Raw genomic sequence first — 23,123 nt, 5'->3', positions numbered from 1 at the left:
AGTGTCCTTGGGGTTGCTGGAAAGCAGAACGTGTTCTTAAGCCCCAGGAATCTGCGAGAGTGCTGTCTCTTTAAATATCCAAAATAGTCAAACTGCTTTTTAAACCTTCAAACTGGCGGCGCCCTCCGGACTGGCAAAAGTCCACAGTTCAGCTCACCTTTCTCTTCACCTTCTCTGTTTGTTTCCCAACCACCATGCACAGTCCTCCGTGCAGTCCCTGGCTAGCAAGGTGATTTTTAGGTTAATTCTTAGGTCCTACCACCACTCGGGAATCTCCAAGCTGTCTGTGCCATCAGGATCACTGCCAGACTGCAGTTCCGTATGTCTCCTTTTTTGGTATTTTCATGCAAATTCTTTTGCTAGTTGGGGTTTAGTCCACTTCTATATCCTTCCCTTCAAGGCTCAGGGGTCCAAGATTATCTTCTGTATCTGTGTTAATTCGTTTCCCTTTTCTTTGTTGAAGAGGGTCTGTGCAGTCTTTCTGCCTAAGCCGCCATCTTGCCGGAACTCCCAGATATCTCTTTTCAACTACATATACAGCAACTATACCTCAGGAGATAGAATACACAGGAATCAAATCGAATACATCTGTGGAAGGAGGCAATAAAGAAGTTCAATAACATCTGTCAGAACAAGTCCATGACGGCCAAACTACTACCTTGAGGATATTCCAGCTGAATTTAGAGACCATCTGAAGAATCTATCTGACACATTAAACACTAAAGGCCAAAGATCAGATTACTTGTGGGAGAACACCAAAGACATCAAACATGAAGAAAGCAAAAAGTCATTAAGAAAACAGGACATAAAGAAAAAATCAAAACAGATGTCAAGAGACTGAAACTTCCTCTTAAGTGGAGAGTAGCTAAAGCAAATGTAAGAAATGATGAAATAAAAGAGCTGAACAGATTTCAAAGGGTAGCTCTAGAAGACAAAGTATTATAATGAAATGTGCAAATGGGAAAGAATATACCAGGCATTTCTCAAGCTGAAAAAACTGAAGAATTCAAAGCTTCAAGCTGCAATACTGAAGAATTCTATGGGCAAAATACTGATGCAGGAAGCATCAAAAGAAGATGGAAGGAATACACAGAGTCACTGTACCACAACGAATTGGTTGATGTTCAACCATTCAGGAGATAATGTATAATCAAGAAATGATGGCATTGAAGGAAGATGTCCAAGCTGCACTGAAGGTAGTGGTGAAATACACGGACCCAAGAATTGACAGAATACCCAGTGAGATGTTTCAACAAACTGATGCAGCACTAGAGGCATACACTCATTTATACCAAGAAATTAAGAGGAAGCTAGCTGGCCAACTACTGTAAGAGACTTATATCTGTGCCCATTTGAAAGAACGGTGATCCAACAGAAAGTAGAAATTATTGAAAAATATCATAAATACTACATTCAAATAAAATTTTGCTGATGATAATTCAAAAATGCTTGCAGCAGTATACTGACAGGGTACTGCCAGAAATTCAAGCCAGATTCAGAAAAGGAAATGAAATGAGGGATATCACTGCTGATGTCAGATGGATCTGGACTGAAAGCAAAGAATATCAGAAATATGTTTACCTGTGTTTTATTAAGTATGCAAAGGCATTCAACTATGTGGATCATAACTTATTATGGATAACATTGTAAAGAATGGGAATGCCAGAATACTTTAATTGTGATCATGAGAAATCTGTACATAGACCAAAAGGCAGTCAATCAAAGAAAACAAAATGATATTGCATAGTTTAAAGTCAGGAAAGGTGTCCATGAGGGTTATATCCTTTCATCGTACTTATTCAATCTGTATGCTGATCATGTAACTGAAGAAGCTAGACTATATGAAGAATGTGGCATCAACAAGGACTGGAGAAAGACTCATTAACAACCTGCAACATGCAGATGACACACTCTTCCTTGCTGAAAGTGAAGAGGACTTGAAGCACTGACTGACGAAGATCAAAGATTACATACAGCCTTCAGTATGGATTAGACCTCAACATAAAGAAAACAAAAATCCTCATGACTGGACCAATAAACAACATCATGATAAATGGAGAAAGGACTGATGTTGTCAAGGACTTCATTTTACTTGGATTTACAAGTAAAATCCCATGGACGCAGCAAGAAACCAAAGGATGTATTGCAAGGGGCAAATCTGCTGCAAAGGTGTTAAAAAGCAAAAATGTCACCCTGAGGACTAAGGTACACATGACCCAAGCCATACCTGACCCAAATCATGTTATTTTCAATACTCTCATACACGTGTGAAAGCTGACAATGAATAAGAAAGACTACAGAAGAATTGATGAATCTGAATTGTGATGCTGGTGAAGAACACTGAATACACCATGGACTTCTGGAAAAATGAACAAATGTCTTGAAAGAATTACGGTGAAATCCTCCTTCAAAGCAAGAATGTGCAGATATCGTCTCTCCTGCTTTGGTCATGCTGTCAGAAGGGACGAGTCCATGGAGAAGGATTACCATGCTTGGCAAAGCAGAGGATCATCAAACAAAAGGGGAAGACCCTGAAGAAGAAGGTCTGACACAGTGGCGGCAATGCGGGCTCAAGCATGGCAATGAATGTGAGAATCACAGCACCAGGCCGTGTTGCGTTCTGTTGTAGGTAGGGTCGCTATTGGTTGGAACCTACTCCACGGTACCTAACAAGAACATCATACTCAAAGTTTTCCTGAAGATAACCCAAAAACAGTTGTAGCAGTATATCAGCAGGAAACTGCCAAAAACTCAAGCTGAATTCAAAAGAGGACATGGAATAAGGGAGGTAACTCATGATGTTAAGATGTTCATCATGACCAGAAGCACAAGCTTCCAAAATGTAATTTTAAATTATTTTATTTTTACCTAATACTTGGGGAACTAGATATTTAGAGGTCCTCCTTGTAACTCACTTCAGAGAAAAAAAGTAATGACTTTCTATCTCAGAAAACAGAAAAGTGTGACACCTGGTCTTACTAAACTTTAAAGAGTTACAATGGTCACTAGTTTCTATTTATTTTTAATTTTAAACACAGCCAGCTTGAGACAAGTACACTTCTGACCCAAAATCATCATCTAATTTAACATCAAATCATGTCCCTAGCTCTCTCTCTGGTTTCATGTTCTAGTTCACTCTCCTTCATCCTTGGTTTGGGAACTTACTCAGATTCTCTTCTCTGGCTTATGAGTTTTTAAAGGCCAAAATATTTTTAATATATCTTTATTATGGGTTTCAATTTAATTCCACAAAATGACAAATATCTCTAATTTAACAATACAAGCCTATGTGAAAACTTACAAAATTTTATCTTACAGCCTACCTTTCAGTTCTACATATATTTTATAAAGTACTATCCTGATCAAGAAGTCTCAATTAAAAAAAAAAAAAGTTTTGACATATTATTCCATGTGCAAAGCACGAAACAAAAGAGAAAAGCATATACTCCCAAACCAAGGGATGCAGTATGCAAAAGGCAAAGCAAAGCCACACACACACACACACACACACACACAGAGCAAATGATTAAGCACTTAACTACTTGCCAAGAGGCAGTGTTTCAAGCCCACCTAACACACCTTGGAAGACAGGTCTGGTGATCTGCTTCCAAAAGGTCACAGACTTGAAAACCTTATGGGGTAGAGGAGGGGGATGGGGGTTAATGGGGATGCAAAAATCACACTAAGGATAAGACTGGACAGCCTATTATTGTAACTGCTGTCAACAAGCTGTATATGTATAAAAAGCTGAAGTGCAGAAAAACCAATCTTCAACTTTATATGGAAAGGCAAGAGGCTTCAAATAGCTAGAATAATGCTGAAAGAGAAGAACACAGTAGGAGGCCTCACACTTCTGATTCAAAAACATACTATACAGCTACAGTAATCCAAACAGCCTGGTACTGGTAGAACAAGAGGCCCTAAGACCAATGGAACAGAATTGAGAGTCCAGAAATAAACCTACACACCTATGGTCAACGTTTTTTGACAAAGGTGCTGCTAGTAAATCCATTCAATGGGGAAAAGAAGAATCTCTTCAATAAAAAGTGTTACTAAAATTGGTTTTCCACATGCAGAAAAATGAAACATGATCCATGCCTCACACTATACATAAAGGCAAATTCAAAACAGATTAAGGACCTAAATGTGCGAACTAAAATTCTTAGAAGAACGAGCAAGGGCAACACTGTCAGGTTGGGCTTTCAACAATGCCTTCTCTAATATATGAAGAAAAGCTAAACCGCAAAAGACAAAAGAAGTAAATGGGACGTCATAAAAATTAAAAGCTTTTGTTCATCAAAAGACTTTACCAAAAAAGTGAAAAGATAGGCTACCAACTGGGAAAATATCTTCGGAAACCATATATCTGAGAAGAATATAAAAACCAAAATACATATAAAACTCTGACAACTTAACACTAAAAAGGCAAATAACCTGATCATAAAATAGGCAAAGGCTCTGAACAGACGTTTGACCAGAGGACATTCAAATGGCCGCCAAACACATGAGAAGATGCTCAGCCTCATTAGCCATCAGAGAGCCAAATCAGAACCACACTGAGACACCATTACCACCATTACCCCCACACACTAGAATGGCTAATACTAAAACAAAGAAAGTAACAAATGCCGGGGAGCATGTGGAGGATTCCTCCTTCGTTGCTGGTGGGAATATAAAATGGCACAGCTGTTGTGGAGAACAGTGCGGCAGTTCCTCAGAAACTAAAAGAAGAACTACCATGTGACCCAGCAATTCCACTCCTAGGTATATACCCCCAAAGGTTTGAAAGCAGAGGCCCAGACAGACATTTGTACCCCAGTGTTCACTACAGTACTGTTCACAATAGCCTGAAGGTGGAAACAACCTAAATGCCCATCAACAGATAAATGGATTAACACAATGGGATATATTCCTACAACAGACTACTACTCAGTCGGTAGGAGAAATGAAGTCTTAATATATGCTACAGTATGGATAAAGCTTAAAGGTATTATTCAGCATTTGTTTCTTAAAGCAACACAAACTTACAGGTTCAAATGTGACAGCACAATCTAAAATCAATAGAATAGAGAAAATGTGCAATAATGCCCATATACTTTGTTATGGATTGAATTGCATACCCAAAAAATTTGTGTTGTAAATCCTAGCCTCCATGCCTATGGCTTTAATCCCATTTGGGAATGGATTATCCTTTTCATGGTAATGAGGCAAGATTAGTGCAAAGTGTATCTTCAGTCAACCTCTTATGAACTATGGAAGGAGCAGATGAAGCAAGCAGAAACTGGAGAAAATAGAAGCAAAGCACATGGAGACCTCAAATGAACCAGGACACAAAACAAGGACCTTCAGCCAGAGCTGAAAGAGAGAAAGTCTTCCCCTGGAGCCGGTGCCCTGAAGTCAGCCTGCTAGCCTCCTAAAACGAGAGAAAATAAATTTCTCAAAATAAATTTGTCAATGCCATCCACTGGTGGCATTTCTGTTATGGCAGCACTAGACAACTGAGACAGAAACCTTCTGGGGGAGGAACAACTCAGAAAAGGAGACTAAGAATGGTTGTATAGCTCAAAGAATGTAATCTATGTCACATGTAGAAATGGCTGTATTGGTGTGTTTTGCAATGCATAGTCTCAACAATAACAACAAAACAAATTTAAAAAGAAAACCTCATGCAGCTGCTCTACTCTGCACACACAGGGTCTTCATGAGTCAGAATCAACTCAACAGCGACTAAAACAATAAATGCATTTTCTGAAGGAATTCTTGCTTTTTACTTCATGCTTGTTTCATTTATCCAAGAGGCTTTAAAGTCATGTACTTTACTGATCTTTTCCTAATAGGTTGAACCATGGTGAAACTAACATTTTTATAGGTCAAAAAATTCAAATACTGGTAATTTAATAGGGTTTGAACTCTGATTTATCATTTAATCACATGCCTTGGAAATGACCATACCAGCGCTACATGCTCTTTTATCGATACACAAGCACCATCTGGTGGCAGAAAGTAGTAATAGCAGACTTATTCCTGTTCATTCCAAAAAAGAAACCCAACCCAAACTCGCTTTTGTGGAGTCAATTCCACTCGTAGCAACCCCTCCTTAGGTTGCCGAGGCAGTATCTCTACGGAAGGAGATTGCCCCATCTTCCTTCCCAGGAGTGGCTGGTGGGTTTGAACCGCCAGGTTTCTGGTTACCAGTCAAATGCCTTAGGCACTATGTCACCAGAGCTCCCATTCATGCCATGGCTGGTACAAACACTGTCAATGTTTTTCAATTGTTTTATTTTCCAATACGTTTTTTAAAAGGATATTACAAACTAGTGAGGGTGCTTATACTGACAGCTTGAGCAACCTCAAAATAAATAAAAAGCCAACATCATAAGAATTAGCAGCATCACGCCATATAACAAGTGCTAAAATACAGTAACACAAGCTATTTTCATAAACTAAAATGCCAGTTATTTCTAATTTTATGATAATTAATATAATTGTCAGTGTGGATGTTTCAAAAAAAAAAAAAAACTGTTTCACCCTATCAAATTTTCACTGAATAAATTCCATAGCTATCCATAAGGTTATTTCCCAGGGCTACAGGAGAGACCAAGAAGACTCCATAAAACAAGAACTTTTTTTAGGCAAAATAACCCAAATCCTATTCTTATTGTCTAACTTGCTATAACCTGTAGCACACATGTTAGAGAAAGCAAATCTACTAACTTAGTGACTGGATCAGGAATAGGATACATTAGCCAAAGGCAATCAAATATTAATTATCCATACACAAAATTTACTAACCATTTCTAAGGATGGGAGTGTTTGAGGTAAAACAATGCCATAAACCTATTCCAAACTGGGGATAGTACACTAACACAGCCAAATCCTTTTGGAAAGGAAGTATAAATTTATATATTTCCTGGAACTGAGCTTGTATCCTAAACAATGACAAATTTTCTGCAAGATATGCTTTACATGTCCATTCTGGAAGCTCTGTACCTCTTCCTATGAATAAGACCTCACCAAAATCCTTTTACATATTTGGCGTTATCATGTCTATTTGGCAAATGAGGTAACAAAAGGGAAGTCCACTGTCCTGCCCAAGATCACTACCAAAAAGCATCAGAAGTAGGATTAGAACTAAATGTTCTAACTGTAGGGGAAATTATTTTCTCTGAGAATCTTTACGGAGTCATTCTATAACTACTCTATAAAATAATTTTGCTCAAGTTTTGGTGGTGCTAAACCCTTATTCAGGGTGGATACATAACTTGAGCTTGGTAGATTACCTGCTCTGGTAGAAGTCAGCCATCACGTTGGGAGGACATTCAAACAGCCCTATGGAGAAATCCATGTGAAAAGGAACTGAGGCTTTCTGCCAACAGCTTGTACCCATTTGCTAGCCTTTTGAGTGAGCCATCTTGACTATGGATCTTCCAGCCCCAGAATAGCCTTCAGATGATTGTAACCTTGGACTACATCTTGACTACAACTTTATGAGAGACCTTCCATGAGAACCACCCACCGAAGCTGCTTCTGAATTCCCAAATCACAGAAGCCATGGGATAATAAAGGTCTATTGATGCCATGCTTGGTTAGTTGCAGGGTCGATGAAAGAGGGGAAGGCCCTCAACAAGATGGATTGATACAGTGGCTGTGGACATGGGCTCAAGCATAGCAAGGATTGTGGTGCTGGTGTGGGACTGGGCAGTGTTTCATTCTGCTGTACATACGGTCACTGAGTCAGAAATGATTTGACAGCACCTAACAATAACAACAGTGTTGTTTTAAATTAAAAAAAAAAAAAAAAACTTGAGCTTGGCCAATTAAAAGTATCCTCGTACCCCTAACCAAGTCTGAATGTCTAATACTGTGTTGGATGGGTCTACTCAGAGTCTTTCTTGGGGCTGTTCCAAGAAATAGGAAAAAAAAAAAAAAAAAAAAAAAAAAAAAAAAACCTTGCTCCATCTCTACTACTACAAGTCTAAGGACTAGGAAACAAATGAGGTACAGCAAAGAGAAAGAAATGGAAAATGAGGAAGAACCGCACTAAACTCCTACCTCCAACCATGCCTGAAGATCATTCATAGTGTTTTATCTGTTGTTCACTCTCAGATTTTTCCACTTGAACTCATTCAAAAGCCTAGGAGAACTGCTTTTGCGCCTACCTCATGAGCACACTGTGAATGTGACCTGGATACTGAAATATTTGTCTTCCTTTGTTAACCCAAGATGTCTGACAATGAATACATCTACTTACAACTTTTTTCTTTCTCATATGAGGCACTACTCTTTAAAAAAGATATTATAAAGTAGCAGGAATATAAAAATTCATATGACAAAGTTCAAGATCAACCTATGGTCAGCTCATCTTTGACAAAGCACCAAAATCCATTAAATGAGGAAGAGACCATCTCTTTAACAAACAGTGCTGACAAAAATGGTAATCCATTTTCAGAAAAAATGAAACAAGAGCTATACTTCACACCACACATAAAAACTAACTCCAGATGCATCAAAGACTTAAATGTGAAACCTAAAACTATAAAGTTCATCAAAGAAAAAATAGGGGCAAACTTAGGGGCCATCATTTATGGCATAAAACAGCCTATCAAGCATAACCCAAAATGCACAAACAGCAGAAGATAAACTAGATAACTGGGACCTTCTAAGAATTACATTTTTATGTGCAGCTAAAGACTTACTTCTTCACGCAAGTAAGATCTTATTGAAGATAATTAAAAAACGGTTGCAGCAGTATATTGACAGAGAACTTCCAGAGGTACAAGCTGGATTCAGAAGAGGACGTGGAACAAGGGATATAATAGCTGCTGTCAGATGGATCTTGGCTCAAGGCAAAGAATACCAGAAAGATGTTTACTTGTGTTTTATTGACTATGCAAAGGCATTTGATTGTGTGGATCATGACAAATTACAGATAACATTGAGAATGAGAATTCCAGAACACTCATGAGGAACCTGTACCTTGACCAGGAGGTTGTCGTTCGAATGGAACAAGGGGACACTACATGGTTTAAAGTCAGGAAGGGAGTGCGTCAGGGTTGTATCCTTTCCTCATCCTTGTTCAATCTATATGCTGAGCAAATAATCCAAGAAGCTGGACTATATGAAGAAAAACGTGGCATCAGGATTGGAGGAAGAATCATTAACAACCTGAGATACGCAGACGATATAACTTTGCTTGCTGAAAGTGAGGATGACTTGAGGCACTTACTGATGAAGGTTGAAGAATACAGTATGCAGTATGGATTACATCTCAATATAAAGAAAACAAAAATCCTCACAACTGGACCAATAAGCAGCATCATGATAAATGGAGAAAAGATTGAGGTTGTCCAATAATCCACATTGCTTGGTTCTACAATTGATGCCAATGGAAGCAGCAGTCAGGACATTAGATGATGTGCAGCACTGGGAAAGTCAACCTCGAGGAACTGTTTCAAGTGCTGAGGAGCAAGGATGTCTCCTTGGGGACTGACACAAGCCATGATATTTCCAATCACCTCATATGCATGTGAGAGCTGGACAATGAATAAGGAAGACTGAAGAAGAGTTGATGCTTTTGAGTTGTAGTGCTGGCGAAGAATGCTGAAAGTACCATGGACTGCTAAAAGAACTAACAGATCTGTCCTGGAAGAAGTGCACCCGAAATGCTCCTTGGAAGCGAGAATGGCCAGACTTTGTCTCACCTATTTTGGTCATGTTGTCAGAAGGGACCATTCCCCGGAGAAGGATGTCATGCTTGGTAAGGTGGAGGGTCAACGAAAGAGGGGGAGGCCTTCAACGAGATGGATTGACACAGTGACTGCAACAATGGGCTCAAGTACAGCAGGGATCGTGGAGCTGATGCAGGATCAGGCAGTGTTTCGTTCTGCTGTGCATGGGGTCGCTGTGAGTTGGAGACGACTCGACGGCACCTAACAACAACAACAAAGACTTCTCCAAAAAAGTAAAAAGAGAACCTACAGACTGGGAAAAAAATATTCAGTGACAACATACCACACAAGAGATTTATGTCTAAAATTTATAGAAAATTCCAACACCTCAACATCAAAAAGACAAATAATGCAATTAGAAAGTGGACACGAACAGACTTTTCACCAAAGAAGATATTCAGGGTGGCCAACAAACACATGAAGAAGTGTTCATGATCATTAGCCATAAGAGAGATGCAGATCAAAATAACAAGGAGATACCATCTCACCCCAGCACTAATAGCAAAGTTCAACAAGATAGAAAATAACAAATGCTGGCAAGGATGTGGAGAGTTTGGGACTCCCATACACTGCTGGTAGGACTGTACAATGATACAACCACTGTGGAAACTGGTATGGCAATTCCTTAAAAACTTGGATACAGAAATAGCGTCTGATCCAGTAATCCCATTACTAGGTATATATCCTAAAGAAGTGAGAGCCAGGACACAAAATGATGTATGTACACCCATGTTCATCGCACCACTATTCACAATAGCAAAAGGATGGAAACAACCTATGTGCCCATCAAAAGAAGAAAAGATAATCAAACTATAATATATACACACAATGGAATATTAAGCAACACTGAAAAATAATGCAGAATCTGCAAAACACCACATAACACGGATGAACTTGGAGGACATTATGCTGAGTGAAGTAAGTCAATCACAGAAGGACAAATTAGTCCACTAACTGTAAAAAGTCAAGGAAGGAAACTTTTTTTCTTGGTTACCAAGGATGGGAGGGAAAGGGAGGGAAAACTGCTAGACAGATTAAGAGACAAGTATTGATTTGGGTGAAGGGAAAGGCAATATACCAAAGTGAGTGACCAATACATTAACACTACGGAAAAGGAAGACATAGAGAGGTGCCCAAGAGATACAGAAAACAAAGATAATACTTCCACATATACAATACTATGTTACCAGTGATAACAACCATTTATTTATGGGTAAATAGATGGGTGGACAGGCTGAATGACCATCTAGGCAAAAGGGAATATAGCCATGACCATATATAAAGTTGACAGATATTTCTACATATGTATTTGTATGTGCTATAAGAATGCCCACATAAATAGAATTAACAGGGAGCAAAGAGTTAATAACTTCTTAGGCACAGTCAACCAACCACCCTGATGGAGGGAATTTTTGGACCTGTGGGCTCAGGACCATGGTCACGAGGAACATTAAGCTCCACTGCCATAATACAATACATGTAAACATTGTTCCACATACTACCTCAGTTAGTAGTGACTGGTATCTTAAAAACTTGCAAGTGGCCATCTAGATGCAACAATTAGTCTTTCCTCATCCAGAGCAAAGAAAAATGAAGAAAACCAAAGAAGCATGGAAACAATTAGTCCAAGGGACTAGTGGACCATGCACACCTCAGCCTATATGACCATGAGACCAGAAGAACTAGATGGAGCCCTGCTACCACTGTCAACCACTCAGAAAGGGATCGGTGCAGGAAATCCTGGATAGAGAAGGAAAACAATGTGGAACAAAATTCAGAATCATAAAAAGACCAAGCTTACTAGTCTGATAGAGCACGATGAAACCAAGACTATCCTCCCTAGTCACCCTTCAGGGCTGAAATGGAACCACTCCTGTGGCTTCCAGCAAACAACAGAACATTTATACCAAGTTGATACACTCCTTGGAATCATCAATCATGAGAGAACAGAAGGGCAGGATTTGCACAGAGAGTTATGTCAGGGGGCAAGAATGCATAGGAAAGCAGGACACAGGGCAGAGGTAACTATAGGGAGAAAGTGAGAACGTGTGTGTGTGTGTGATTTGGATGAAAATTTACAGATCAGAGAGGGGAGAGGCGGGAACAAAAAAAAAAAGAAAATTTACAGATCAGATTCACTTTCCATACAGTAGTTCACATACACTTTGTCTCATGACATTGACTACAATTTACCCCAATGCAACAGCTCCCCTCCCACTTCCTCCCCATAGTTACCTCTTCCCTGTGTCCATCCCTCCATGCACTCCTGCCCCCTGAATTGTATCCCTGTGCATAAACAGCCCTTCTTTCTCCCATGATTGTTCTCTCCAAGGAGTGTATCTACCTCAGGTAAATGTTCAACTATTATTCCTGTCTTTTGTTTGGCTGGAAGCCACAGGTGTGGGTTCAATTCCAGACCTGAAGGGCAGCTAGGGGCCATAGTCTCAGTGGTTCCACCAGGCTCTATCAGACCAGTAAACCTAGTTCCCCTTTTTTTCCCCCCCAAATGATTTTGAGTTTTGTTCCACACTGTTCTCCCTCTCTATCCAGGATCTCCTAACAGATCCCCATCCAAGTGGCTGACAGTGGTAGCTGGGCACCATCTAGTTCTTCTGGTCTCATAGTCATACAGGCTGTGAATCGCATGGTGTACCAGTGGCTAGGACTAACTGTTTCCATGAATCTTTGATTTTCTTCATTTTTCTTTGCTCTGGACGAGGAGAGACCCATCAATCTAGATGGCTGCTTGCAAGCTTTTAAGATCCCAGTCGCTACTCGACAAAGTAGGATGTGGAACAATGTTTTATGTAGTATGTTATGCCAATTGAGCTTAATGTCCCCTGAGACTATGGTCCCAAGCCCACCAGTTCAACTACCAGTCCTTCTGGGTAGCTAACTGTGACCAAGAAGTGACTACAATCTTGTTCCTTGTCAGCTCCACTATACCCCTGGGAATTCTTACCAATCATACAAATACACTTATAGGACCACTGACTACCAACCCTATACATGGTCTTGGGTACACTCCCCACTTCACAGACATACCTAATAGTTCAGCCTGTCCACCCATCTGTCCACCTGTATACCCATGTTGGCCTTCACTGACAACGCAGTACTGTATGTGCAAAAGGGTTCATCTTTGCTGTCTATACCTCCAATGTACTTCACCTCTCCATGTGAGAAGAGAACTTTTACATTGTGGGGACTGCAGTCAATGGCATGTAACAAAATGTGTATAAACTGCTATATGGAAAATGAATTTGCTCTATAAACTTTCCTTCAAATCACAGTAAAAAATAAAAACAAACAAAAACACTATGGATGGTGCATAACTACAATGAGATACCATATCATCCCTACAAAATGGCACTAATCAAAAAAAAAAAATGCTGGTGAGGTTGTGGAGACAGCGTACCTCTTATAACTGCTGGTGGGATTGTAAAATAGTAGAACCACTATGGAAAGCACTATGGTGCTTTTTCAAAAAAGCAGAAACACAAATACCTTATAATCCAGCAATCCCACTCCTAGGTATACATCCTAGAGATATTAGAATAGTGATATGAATAGACATATGCATACCTATGTTCACTGCAGCATTACTCACAACAGAAAAAAGATGGAAATAATCTAAAGGCCTATAATGGATGAATGGATAAACAAATTGTGGTACACACCAACAATGGAATACTATGCAGCTATAAAGAATAAGGAAGAGTCTGCAAAACATCTTGTAATATGGATGAATCTAGAGGACATTATGTAAGTGAAATAAATCAATCATAAAAGGACAAATATTGTATGGTCTCACTTTTATTAACAAAAAGAATAGGTATACACACAGAAAGCAACATTCTTAGATGGTTACCAGGGATGGGAGACAAGAGGAGGAAGTACCACTTTCTAGATAGTAGACATTTGTCACTTTCAGTGATGGAAAAGGCAATGCTCAATATAGGTGAAGTCTACACAATCTGACAAAGATAAATGAAGAAACCAAGAAGTACACATGAATAACAGCTGATTTCAACAAATAATGTAATATATACAATGTTGTAGTAACTATGACAACCAAAAACCAAATTAAAAAAAATATATGTGTGGTTACATAGGTAAGTAGATATGTATGCATATATGTGTATAGGAAGGCCTATGTGAGTATAGGCACATGTGTGTATGCGTGAGTGGATCTGTAAACCAAGAAAAAACAAACCCACTGCCATTGAGTCAATTCTGACTCTTAGCAACCCCTAATGAGTTTCCAAGACTATACATCTTTATGGAAGTAGATTTCCTCATCTTCCTCCCACAGAGCAGCTAATGAGTTTAAACCTCCAACCCTCTGGTTAGCACTCAAATGTCTTAACTACTACACCACCAGAACCAAAACCCAAAAACGAAACTCACTGCTGTCAAGTCAAATCCAGTTCATAGCGACCCCTCTTGGGTTTCCAAGATAGTATCTCTGCAGAAGTAGACTGCCCAGTCTTCTTTCCAAGCAGTGGCTGTGGATTTGAACCACTAGAATTCTGGTTAGCAGTCAAATGCCTTAGGCATATGTATATACATGTTTGTGTGTGCTGCATACATATTCACATATATACTAAAGCATATATAGGAGCATAGTTAACAAGAGATTTCCTAGACATAGTCAAGTATCATGCAGGATTCGTTTACTGGGTTAAAAGTCTTAGGCCCATAGTCTCTTGGGACAATTTGGTCAACTGGCATAACACAGGTCATAAAAGAAACTTTTATATTCTAGCATTTGAGGTCTCAAAAGTTTGCAAGCAGCCATCTAAGATACAACTATTGGTCTCAATTCATATGGTGCAAAAGAGAATGAAAAAAGCAAAAGACTGAAAGTAGAAACTAGTCCACAAGACTAATAGCTCACAGGAACCATGGCCTCATGTACTCCGAGATCAGAAGAACTAGAAATGGTGCCCAGCTACCAATACTGACCATTCTGATAAGGGACACAACAGGCAATCATGGACAGAATGGGAGAAAAATGTAGAACAAAAATTCCTTAAAAAAAGGCCAGACCTACTGGACCAATAGAGACTAGAGGAACTCCTGAGGCTACTGCCCTAAAATACTCTTTGAACTCAGACCTGAAGCCACTCCTAGAGGTCTCCTTTCAGCCAAATAATAGATTGGCTTATAAAATAAACAACATGACTTGTGAGTACTATGCTCTCTTAAATAAGCAACTACATGATACCAAATGGTCAACATTTACCCTAAGACAAAGACCCATATAAATATGTAAGATAAGGAGTGGCAGAGAAACTCGATTAATGGAAACAGAAAAAGCAGAATGAAAATAATAAGGATGCTGAGACACTCCGAAAAACATAACCAATGTCACAGAACAATTTGTATAAAAATTGTTAAATTAACCTATTATGCTATATAAACTTTCATTTAAAACACAGTATTACTTTAAAAAAAAAACCCTACGGGTAATATTTAATTATTATAGCTTAAATAGAAAATGAAAGGACCTTTACCAAAAAAAAAAAAAAAAAAAACCTCTAAATAATATCTGTTTCTCAGACTTTTTAATCTTTAATTCTATAACTTATTAAGAAGATACTGATTATTTTGTGTCTGGAGTGGAAAAGAAAAGTTCCCCTGATCTGTGGCTCCAAATTCCTTGAAATATATTCAGGTGTCTTCATCTGAAAAGTCATGTGTGAAACCAGAATTTTAACAGCCTACTGAATAATGGTTAGGTTTGCCCTTTGGTAGCTTAATAGTTCTTCCCTCTTTTCTTTTTAACCTTTTTGTGATCTGCAGAAAATTCTGAAGATTCTCCAAATATCTGAAGGGAAAGTCCACTTTATCCATTAAGTGGTAATGGTCTAAGGCACAACCATTAGAAGAAGTCGTAAATAAAATTTTTGCACTCTTTATGACAACTAAAGAATCAGATCTTGAAACTAAAAATTGCCAACAAAGGAAAATTTAAAACATCTTCAAAGAAAATATACTGTTGCCATTGAGTCAATACCGACTCATACAGACCTTATAGGACAGAACAGAACTGCCTCTTTGGGTTTCCATGGCTATAAATCTTGACAAAAGCAGACTGCCACATCTTTCTCCCACAGAGCAGCTGGCAAGTTCAAACTGCTGACCTTTTGTTTAACAGCTGAGCACTGAACCACTGGGCCACCCAAACTGAAAAAAACAAACCCACTACCATTAAGTCAATTCCAACTCATACCGACCCCCACTGGGTTTTCCCAAGGTGGTAAATCTTTACTGAAGTAGATTGCCCCATCTTCCTTTGGCAGAGTGGCTCATGGGTTTGACCTGCCAGCCTTCTGGTTAGCAGTCAGATGCCACAGGCACTATGCTACCAGAGCTCCTTACTGGGCCACCAGGGCTCCTTAAAAGAAAATCTAGGGAAAGAAAATCAAACTAAGCCACGTGACCCTGCTGTTACTTCCCCTGATCTCTCATCTCCCAAACACCCTCCTCCTCCTTCTCTTCCTGCCACAGTGGCCTCTTGGTTGTCAACAAGCCAGGCACACTCCGACATCTGGGTCTTTGCTGTTGCTATCTCTTCTGCCTGGAATACTCTCTCCCTTGATAGTCACACTGCTTATTTCCCCTCTTCCTTTAGCTCTTTATCAAAAATCACCTTCTAAAGTGACTAACCCTGTATCTAAAAGGACAACAACTTCACATTCTCCTTCCCTGGTTTATTAGTTCTCCTGAGTCTTTGGCACTAACTAACATGCTTTATGTTTTATTGACTGACTGCCTCTCCCACTAAAACATGAGCTCCATCAAGACAAAGACTGTTGTCTGATTTGTCAATGCTTTAGCATTAAACTGCTTTCATTTAAAAGTAATAAATTCACTAGTCAAAACTCTAGAAAAATTTCAATAAAATACCACAGATATAAAACACAACAAAATGTTTAAACATAAAATACCCTTATGAGTCTACTCGTTGTAGTACACTAAAAATAAAATAATCTTGCAAGTGTAAAACAGACATTGGGTTGCTAACTCAGATAACCAACCATATCTATTGTGTTTAAATGGACAACTAGTGTTATATCAGGTTGCTCTCAAACTGAAAGAAAGACAATGGGTATGCTATACAGAAAAAGAGAAAGCAAAGCAATGATAAGGAAATGTCTCTCTCGTGACTACACAATGGAGACGCCAGATGACAGCTAACAAACCTGCTACTGGATGCACCACAGGAAACTCTACAGGAGAGGAAACAACTCACCAGCGGAACCAGAAAAAGTGAGGATTTAGGCCAAGTTAGCAAAGGAAAAATGGCAGATATCTTTTGAAAGCATTATCCAAGAAAAAAAAATGGACAAATCACCAATACAGATTTTAGCAAGGCAGGCAAAAAAGGTACACAGCTACCTAGTGGTCAATGCACATCAGCACAGAGACCAGAGTAGTCAAAGGACATCTATACAGAGATAAGGGCTCACTCCCTTCCTACAAGGACTATACAGTAAACTTCCCCAGGCCCACCTGGGGAGAAAATGGGGGAGAGGGGGCAGAAGTCTAAAAGATCACGCATGTTTTTCTTAGAGACTCTGAGCAATAAATACTTAAAGGAACTATTTGCAATTTGAATAGGACTAAGTTTTAAATGAGTAGGATTAACACTAATTTTTTTACCACCAAGAGGGATACCAAACAGTATTAGAAAATTTAGAGACTAAGTAAGTATCTTCTCTGCACATCTGAGTTTTAATGTCAATACCATAACAAAGCATCAGCAAATATCTGATTATAGAAAGGAATTTCTTACGTATAACAGCAGTGGGAGAAATCACACACACACACACATACCAAAAAAAAAAAAAAACAACAACCTAAACATTACATTACATAATACTTAACACTGTAATATGTTAAAAAAAAACACAAGATTAAAAGCTACATTTTTAAAGGGAGGAAAATCACAACAAATTGTATAGACTTAATGCTAATATCCTCAACACAAAAACATTTCAAAAACTGTCAAGCAATACAATTTTTTAAATCAGACAAATCAAAAAGGAAGAACTCATAAACATTTGAAAACTGTTCAGCTTCACCAGTAATCAACAAAATTGAAATAAAAACAGCATACTACTTTTAACTATCAAATATAACAAACTTTCTTAAACTTGTAATATTTGAGTGCTGTCAGAGCAAAACAGTCATTCCTAGATACTGTAAAAAATGAGAATAAAATTTAATAGAATTGGGCAACATGTTATTCTTTTTACTCCAATATTCCCCCCTTCTAGTAATCTATCATAAGAAAATAATTAGTGATGTAATAAACCTAGATTTATGTATAAAGTTTACTGCTGCATTACTTATAATACCAACAAAAGAAAGAAAAGAAACAACCTAGATGATCAACAAAAGGCATAAAATTATAAAGTATATCGTGGCCATATGACGCATTATGTAGCCATCAAAAATATTTTCGAAGACTAAAGATACAAAAAATGATTACCAATATTAAATTAAAGGAGGGCACAAAAAATGCACATACAGGATAAACATATACAATGAAATACTATTCAACAATAAAAAAGGATGAACCCCAGAGAAGGGCAACATAGATAAATTTCAATAAAACAAAAACAACACAAAGAGCTAAACTACAAAAAGTAAAAGAAGTCAGACCCAAAGAAGTAAATACTGCATGGGTCTATTTATATGAGGTTCAATGACAGGCAAAATTTATGGTGATTTGCAGAAGTTAGAATCGTGGTTGCTTGTGGGAAGGGTGCATCAACTGCAAAGAGGCATACAGAAACTCAGAGCAGTGATAAAAAGCCTACATCTTGATCTAGGTTGTGATCACAGGAAGATATTAATATGCAAAAATTCATCAAAGAAAGAATACATATATGAATACATAAATAAAATAATCAAGATGTATATTTATGATTTGTGTGTTTTCCCCTACATGTATTACATCCCAATAAAGTACTTTAAAAATTGCATATAAAGAATAGCTTCAATTCTGTCAAATATAAAGAAATAAGAATGTAAAATGCATCAAACATTACAAAAAAACTCAACCAAACTCATTGCCATCAAGTTGTTCCTGACTCACAGTGACCCTTCCTTGGGTTTCTGAGGCAGTATCTCTATGGAAGCAAATTGCCCAATCTTCCTTCCAAGGAGTGGTTGGTGGGTTTGAATTGCCAACCTTCTGGTTAGCAGTCAAATGCCTTAGGCACTACACCACCAGAGTTCCCAATGGTATTTAATTATGAGGTCACAAATTATTCCTATTTTCTTTTTACCTTTCTGCATTTTCTACCTTCTCTATGATGAGCTACACCACTTTTACAATTGGTGGGGGGGACTTTATTTTGAAGATTCTATCATACTTTTAAAGGAAAACTGTGAAGTATATCAAAATATCATGCAGTGTCCATAAAGACTTAGTAACTTCTTCCTTCCTCCCACAAATTTCCTATAAATTACAAACACTCATGTTTGCAATGCATTAGAACAAACCAAGAAAAACAGTGAGTTAAGCATCTACTACAGTCACTTGGTGAATGCATGAGAAAGTCACTGGGAAAGCAGCACTATAAACTGTGCAGTGATTATAAAAATAGGTCCTGCAACAAATACAGGGCTCAGATGACTCAATAAAAACTAGTCTCAGAAAACGGATTTTTGAAACTGTATTAAACATTTCTTGTGAGCCTGATTTATCCAAATTTTATACAAAATGCCCAAAGAAAATTTTATTTTCAATGAAAATATTCTTTGAGTTTCATAAATTTTTACACTATGTATAAAATAATAACAAGAACAAAACCAAAGGAGACATACAAACCTCTGATTGTACATGCCCCGAAAGTTGTAATTAGCTCTATAATTTGGAAATGGCTTTGGATCTAATGGCCTGTAGATGGCAGGCTCTCCCCTTTTCATAGCAAGCCCATTCAGTTCCACAGTTGGAGTAATACTGCCTGTTCAAAAAAAAGGCACACGAGTGAAATATTTCCACAACAAATTATGCATGCTACATTTGCAAGACATTTCATTACCATGGAGAAGGTAGGGGTAGAGGACCCATCTGCAGGATTTTTTTACTAACAGAGTACTCAAAGAAACTAAATGAACATGAAAATAGTTTCCAATAAAATCCTTTGGTGTTTTTGCAACATTGTCTACACATTAATAACTAAAAGTTCAACTTTTTAGTCATACTATTTCAAAACAATGCAAACAAAAAATCATTAGAGTGCTTATTTTGAATATTATTAAAGAAAGTATTGAACTATAACATTACTTATCCTAGAAAGCTTGCATGTATTTACCCAGTAAAAACATTATTACCTGTGACTCTTTTTTTTAACTTTTTCTTGTGATTTGGGTGAATATTCACCTGTGAATATTTTTATTTATACTTTGGCTAGGATTTTTTGGGGTTTTTTTTTGTTTGTTTGTTTTTTTGTTTTGGCTAGTAAGCAACTAAACATTACAAATGAACACAGAGGCATCAGTAAAAATTACTAATGCAACTATAAATAGTAATTCCTGATCTTTTCTAATGAAAAAAAATTCTTAAGAATATTCCTATAACATACAACAGGGCAAAATAAATGTAACTGATGCTCTCTTTGTATGTTTCCTGAATTAAAATATCTATTCCTAGTAAATATTAAAAGATATGTACATCTTTAAAGATACATAATTGAGCATTTACTGACACAATGATATATACCCACTCCTCACTTATGGACATGGTTAGGTTCCAAAGACCAGGTCGTTATACTAAAATCAGCGTTATGGAGGATGGCCACATCAGATCATAAAATGAAGGATAACTACGTCATTACATGACTGCCAAATTACATCATTACGAAACTGTCAAACCACTGAGCATCATGATGTAGCCAAGGTGACACATAACCTTAACAATCACAGCCAGCGTTACTTTCACCTTGCACCTCAGCATTCATTTCCACCAGATGTACATCATTAATGTGCAAAATAGTCTGATAGATTTTTTACTATTGTTGTAAATACAAAATGTCAGATAACAAGATAGTCAATAAGTAAGGAGTAGGTGAATCTGAGATCTGTTTCAAAATAATCTAGGGCAGGGGGTAGGAGGAAAGAAGAAAATCAAGACTGACCACTAGAAAATAAAACCAAATATACTGCTGTTGACTCAATTCCAACACATGGTAACCCCATGTGTATCAGAATAGAACTGTGCTCCATAGAGTTTTTAATGGCTGTAATCTTACAGAAGTAGGTCACCAGGGCTTTCTTCCATGGCACCAGTGGAGTCAAACTGCCAACCTCCCAGCACACTGGCTGGTATGTGTCGTTGATCACTGAAGCTGGTGATAGGTACCTAGGAAGCTCATTAAGTTATTCTCTTTTTGTGTGTACATTATGTCAAGTTATTTTAAGTACTAAAACAGGTTATTTAGCAAAACATATGTATGTATACTCCATACACAAAAGGAATATAAAGCTTTTACATAAAGTAAAATCTATTTTCATTGTAAATTCTATAATATTTTATTTTAATTATGTCTTTCATACATTTCAGATATCACATACAAAAATGGATTCACTTATTACAGTAAAGAAACTGAGGGTGGCATAAAGTACCAGCAATGGGGTGGTAGACTCGATACAAATGTACACCTGGCATCCAGGTTATAAGCAACCCAGCAAGAGTCACTAAATCATTCATTTTCTGTCTTTTTTCCAAGGAATTCATATGAAACTACAGAAGAGCAAATGGGAACAAGAACTAAATCAAGTTTAAGAAGAAAAAGAAAGATAACGGGAAGGGAGATGAAAGAGGAGAAAGGAAAAAAAGATAAGGATAGGAAAACAGCAAAGAAAAATTAACGTATTGAATAGTAAGTTTGATTAGTCCAAATCCCTAATTAAATACATATACTTATGGCAGAGGAAAGGGAAGTCAAACATAAAGGGATTCTCTTTTCCTCCTTTCTTCCTCTTTCTTTCTATCTTTGTTTCTTTTATTGAGGGATAAGAAAAGTGCACACTGAACAACTACATAAACACTCCTGTGACCACCATTCAGCTTAAAGATACAAAACATTTCCTCACCCTGAGAAAATTCCCTCATGCCTCTTCCCAGTCAATACTCACCTCCCAAATGATCCATCCTGACTTCCATAGTAACCACAGATTAGTTTTGCCTATTCTTCATACACACATACTGTTTTCCATCTTGCTTTTATGACTCAACAATGATTTTGCTGCACATAACAGTATTTCAAATATTTTTATCACTGAATACCACTCGTTCTGCTTGTGATGGGACATTTGGGTTGTTCCCAATTTGAGGCTACTATGAATAAAACTACCTTGAAGATTTCTGTGTAAGTCTTTTAGTAGACATAAGTACCTATTTCTCTTGAGTATATATATACCTAGCAGTAGAACTGCTGGGTCATACAGGCTTAGAATCTGCCTAAAAAGTGTCCAAACTTTTTTAATAATAAAGAACAACTATACCTTTAAGTTTAAATGTACCTTATTTCATAAAGATTTCAGTTAATTACATGTTAATTAGTTATGCAAGATTTATGTCACTTTGAATTCCATCTACTTTGCAATAAACATACCATCAGTCACAAACAGCCCAAAATTAAACGTATGGTATTTAACAGGAAATGAACACGTTTTATTTAACACCAGTGAGGTGATTTTTAATGTATTAGTAGAATTCACTATGTCTACAATCTGTATTATTAACTGGATTTTTGAGTAAAAATCTTGTATTCAGATCATTTAAATAAATAAATAAATTCATGTAAATTCCTCATTTGAAAGTAACAATACAGTATTTTTCTTCAAAGAAATGCTAGAAACCAGTCTTTGTAAAGGAAAGGCAGGACAGCATAAGCCATGATGAAAAGGTTTCAACTCTTTCAGAGCAAAATATCTCTTCAACTGCTTCATATAGAACTAGGCTGACATGCCCACTTATGGACATCCCATTACCTACACAGATCCTAGTGCTTCCACAGAAAACATGTACAAAATAACCTCAAAATACCAGATGCCTCTAAGTAATGCTGAGTACCTTGTTTTCAGCATGAGAGAGTTGCACTAGGGTTACAAAAGATAATCATTACAAAGGCACCCTCATATATTATAAGGCTACAGAGTTGACACTGTAAACGCATACTCAATTTTTAGTGGTTATTGGATATATTCAAGGAAATTTCTATATTTATCAGTGATAAATATGAAAAGGCCTATGAAGTAGGTATATAAGTGTGTGTGTGTGTGTGTGTGTGTATAACAACAATTTTGGATTCCTCCATGTGACAAGTCAAAGAAAAATGGCACACACAATTTTCAAGGGACAATTCATTACTA

At 37.6% G+C, this 23,123-nt stretch overlaps 1 protein-coding gene across 1 annotated transcript in view; it reads right to left on the bottom strand.

The window, feature by feature from the left end:
- Window positions 1-23,123, bottom strand: part of STAU2 (staufen double-stranded RNA binding protein 2) — a 395,353-nt gene that overhangs the window by 339,509 nt on the left and 32,721 nt on the right. The window contains exon 3 of the mRNA XM_042783101.1: window positions 19,576-19,711. Within this exon, the coding sequence (XP_042639035.1) occupies window positions 19,576-19,711 (136 nt within the window). The remainder of the gene's footprint in view (window positions 1-19,575; window positions 19,712-23,123) is intronic.

Source organism: Orycteropus afer, unplaced genomic scaffold (genome assembly GCF_000298275.1).
Source record: "Orycteropus afer afer isolate SDZICR_OR568_19922 unplaced genomic scaffold, OryAfe1.0 scaffold00662, whole genome shotgun sequence".
NCBI lineage: Eukaryota > Metazoa > Chordata > Mammalia > Tubulidentata > Orycteropodidae > Orycteropus > Orycteropus afer.
This window is presented reverse-complemented; position numbering and strand designations above follow the sequence as displayed.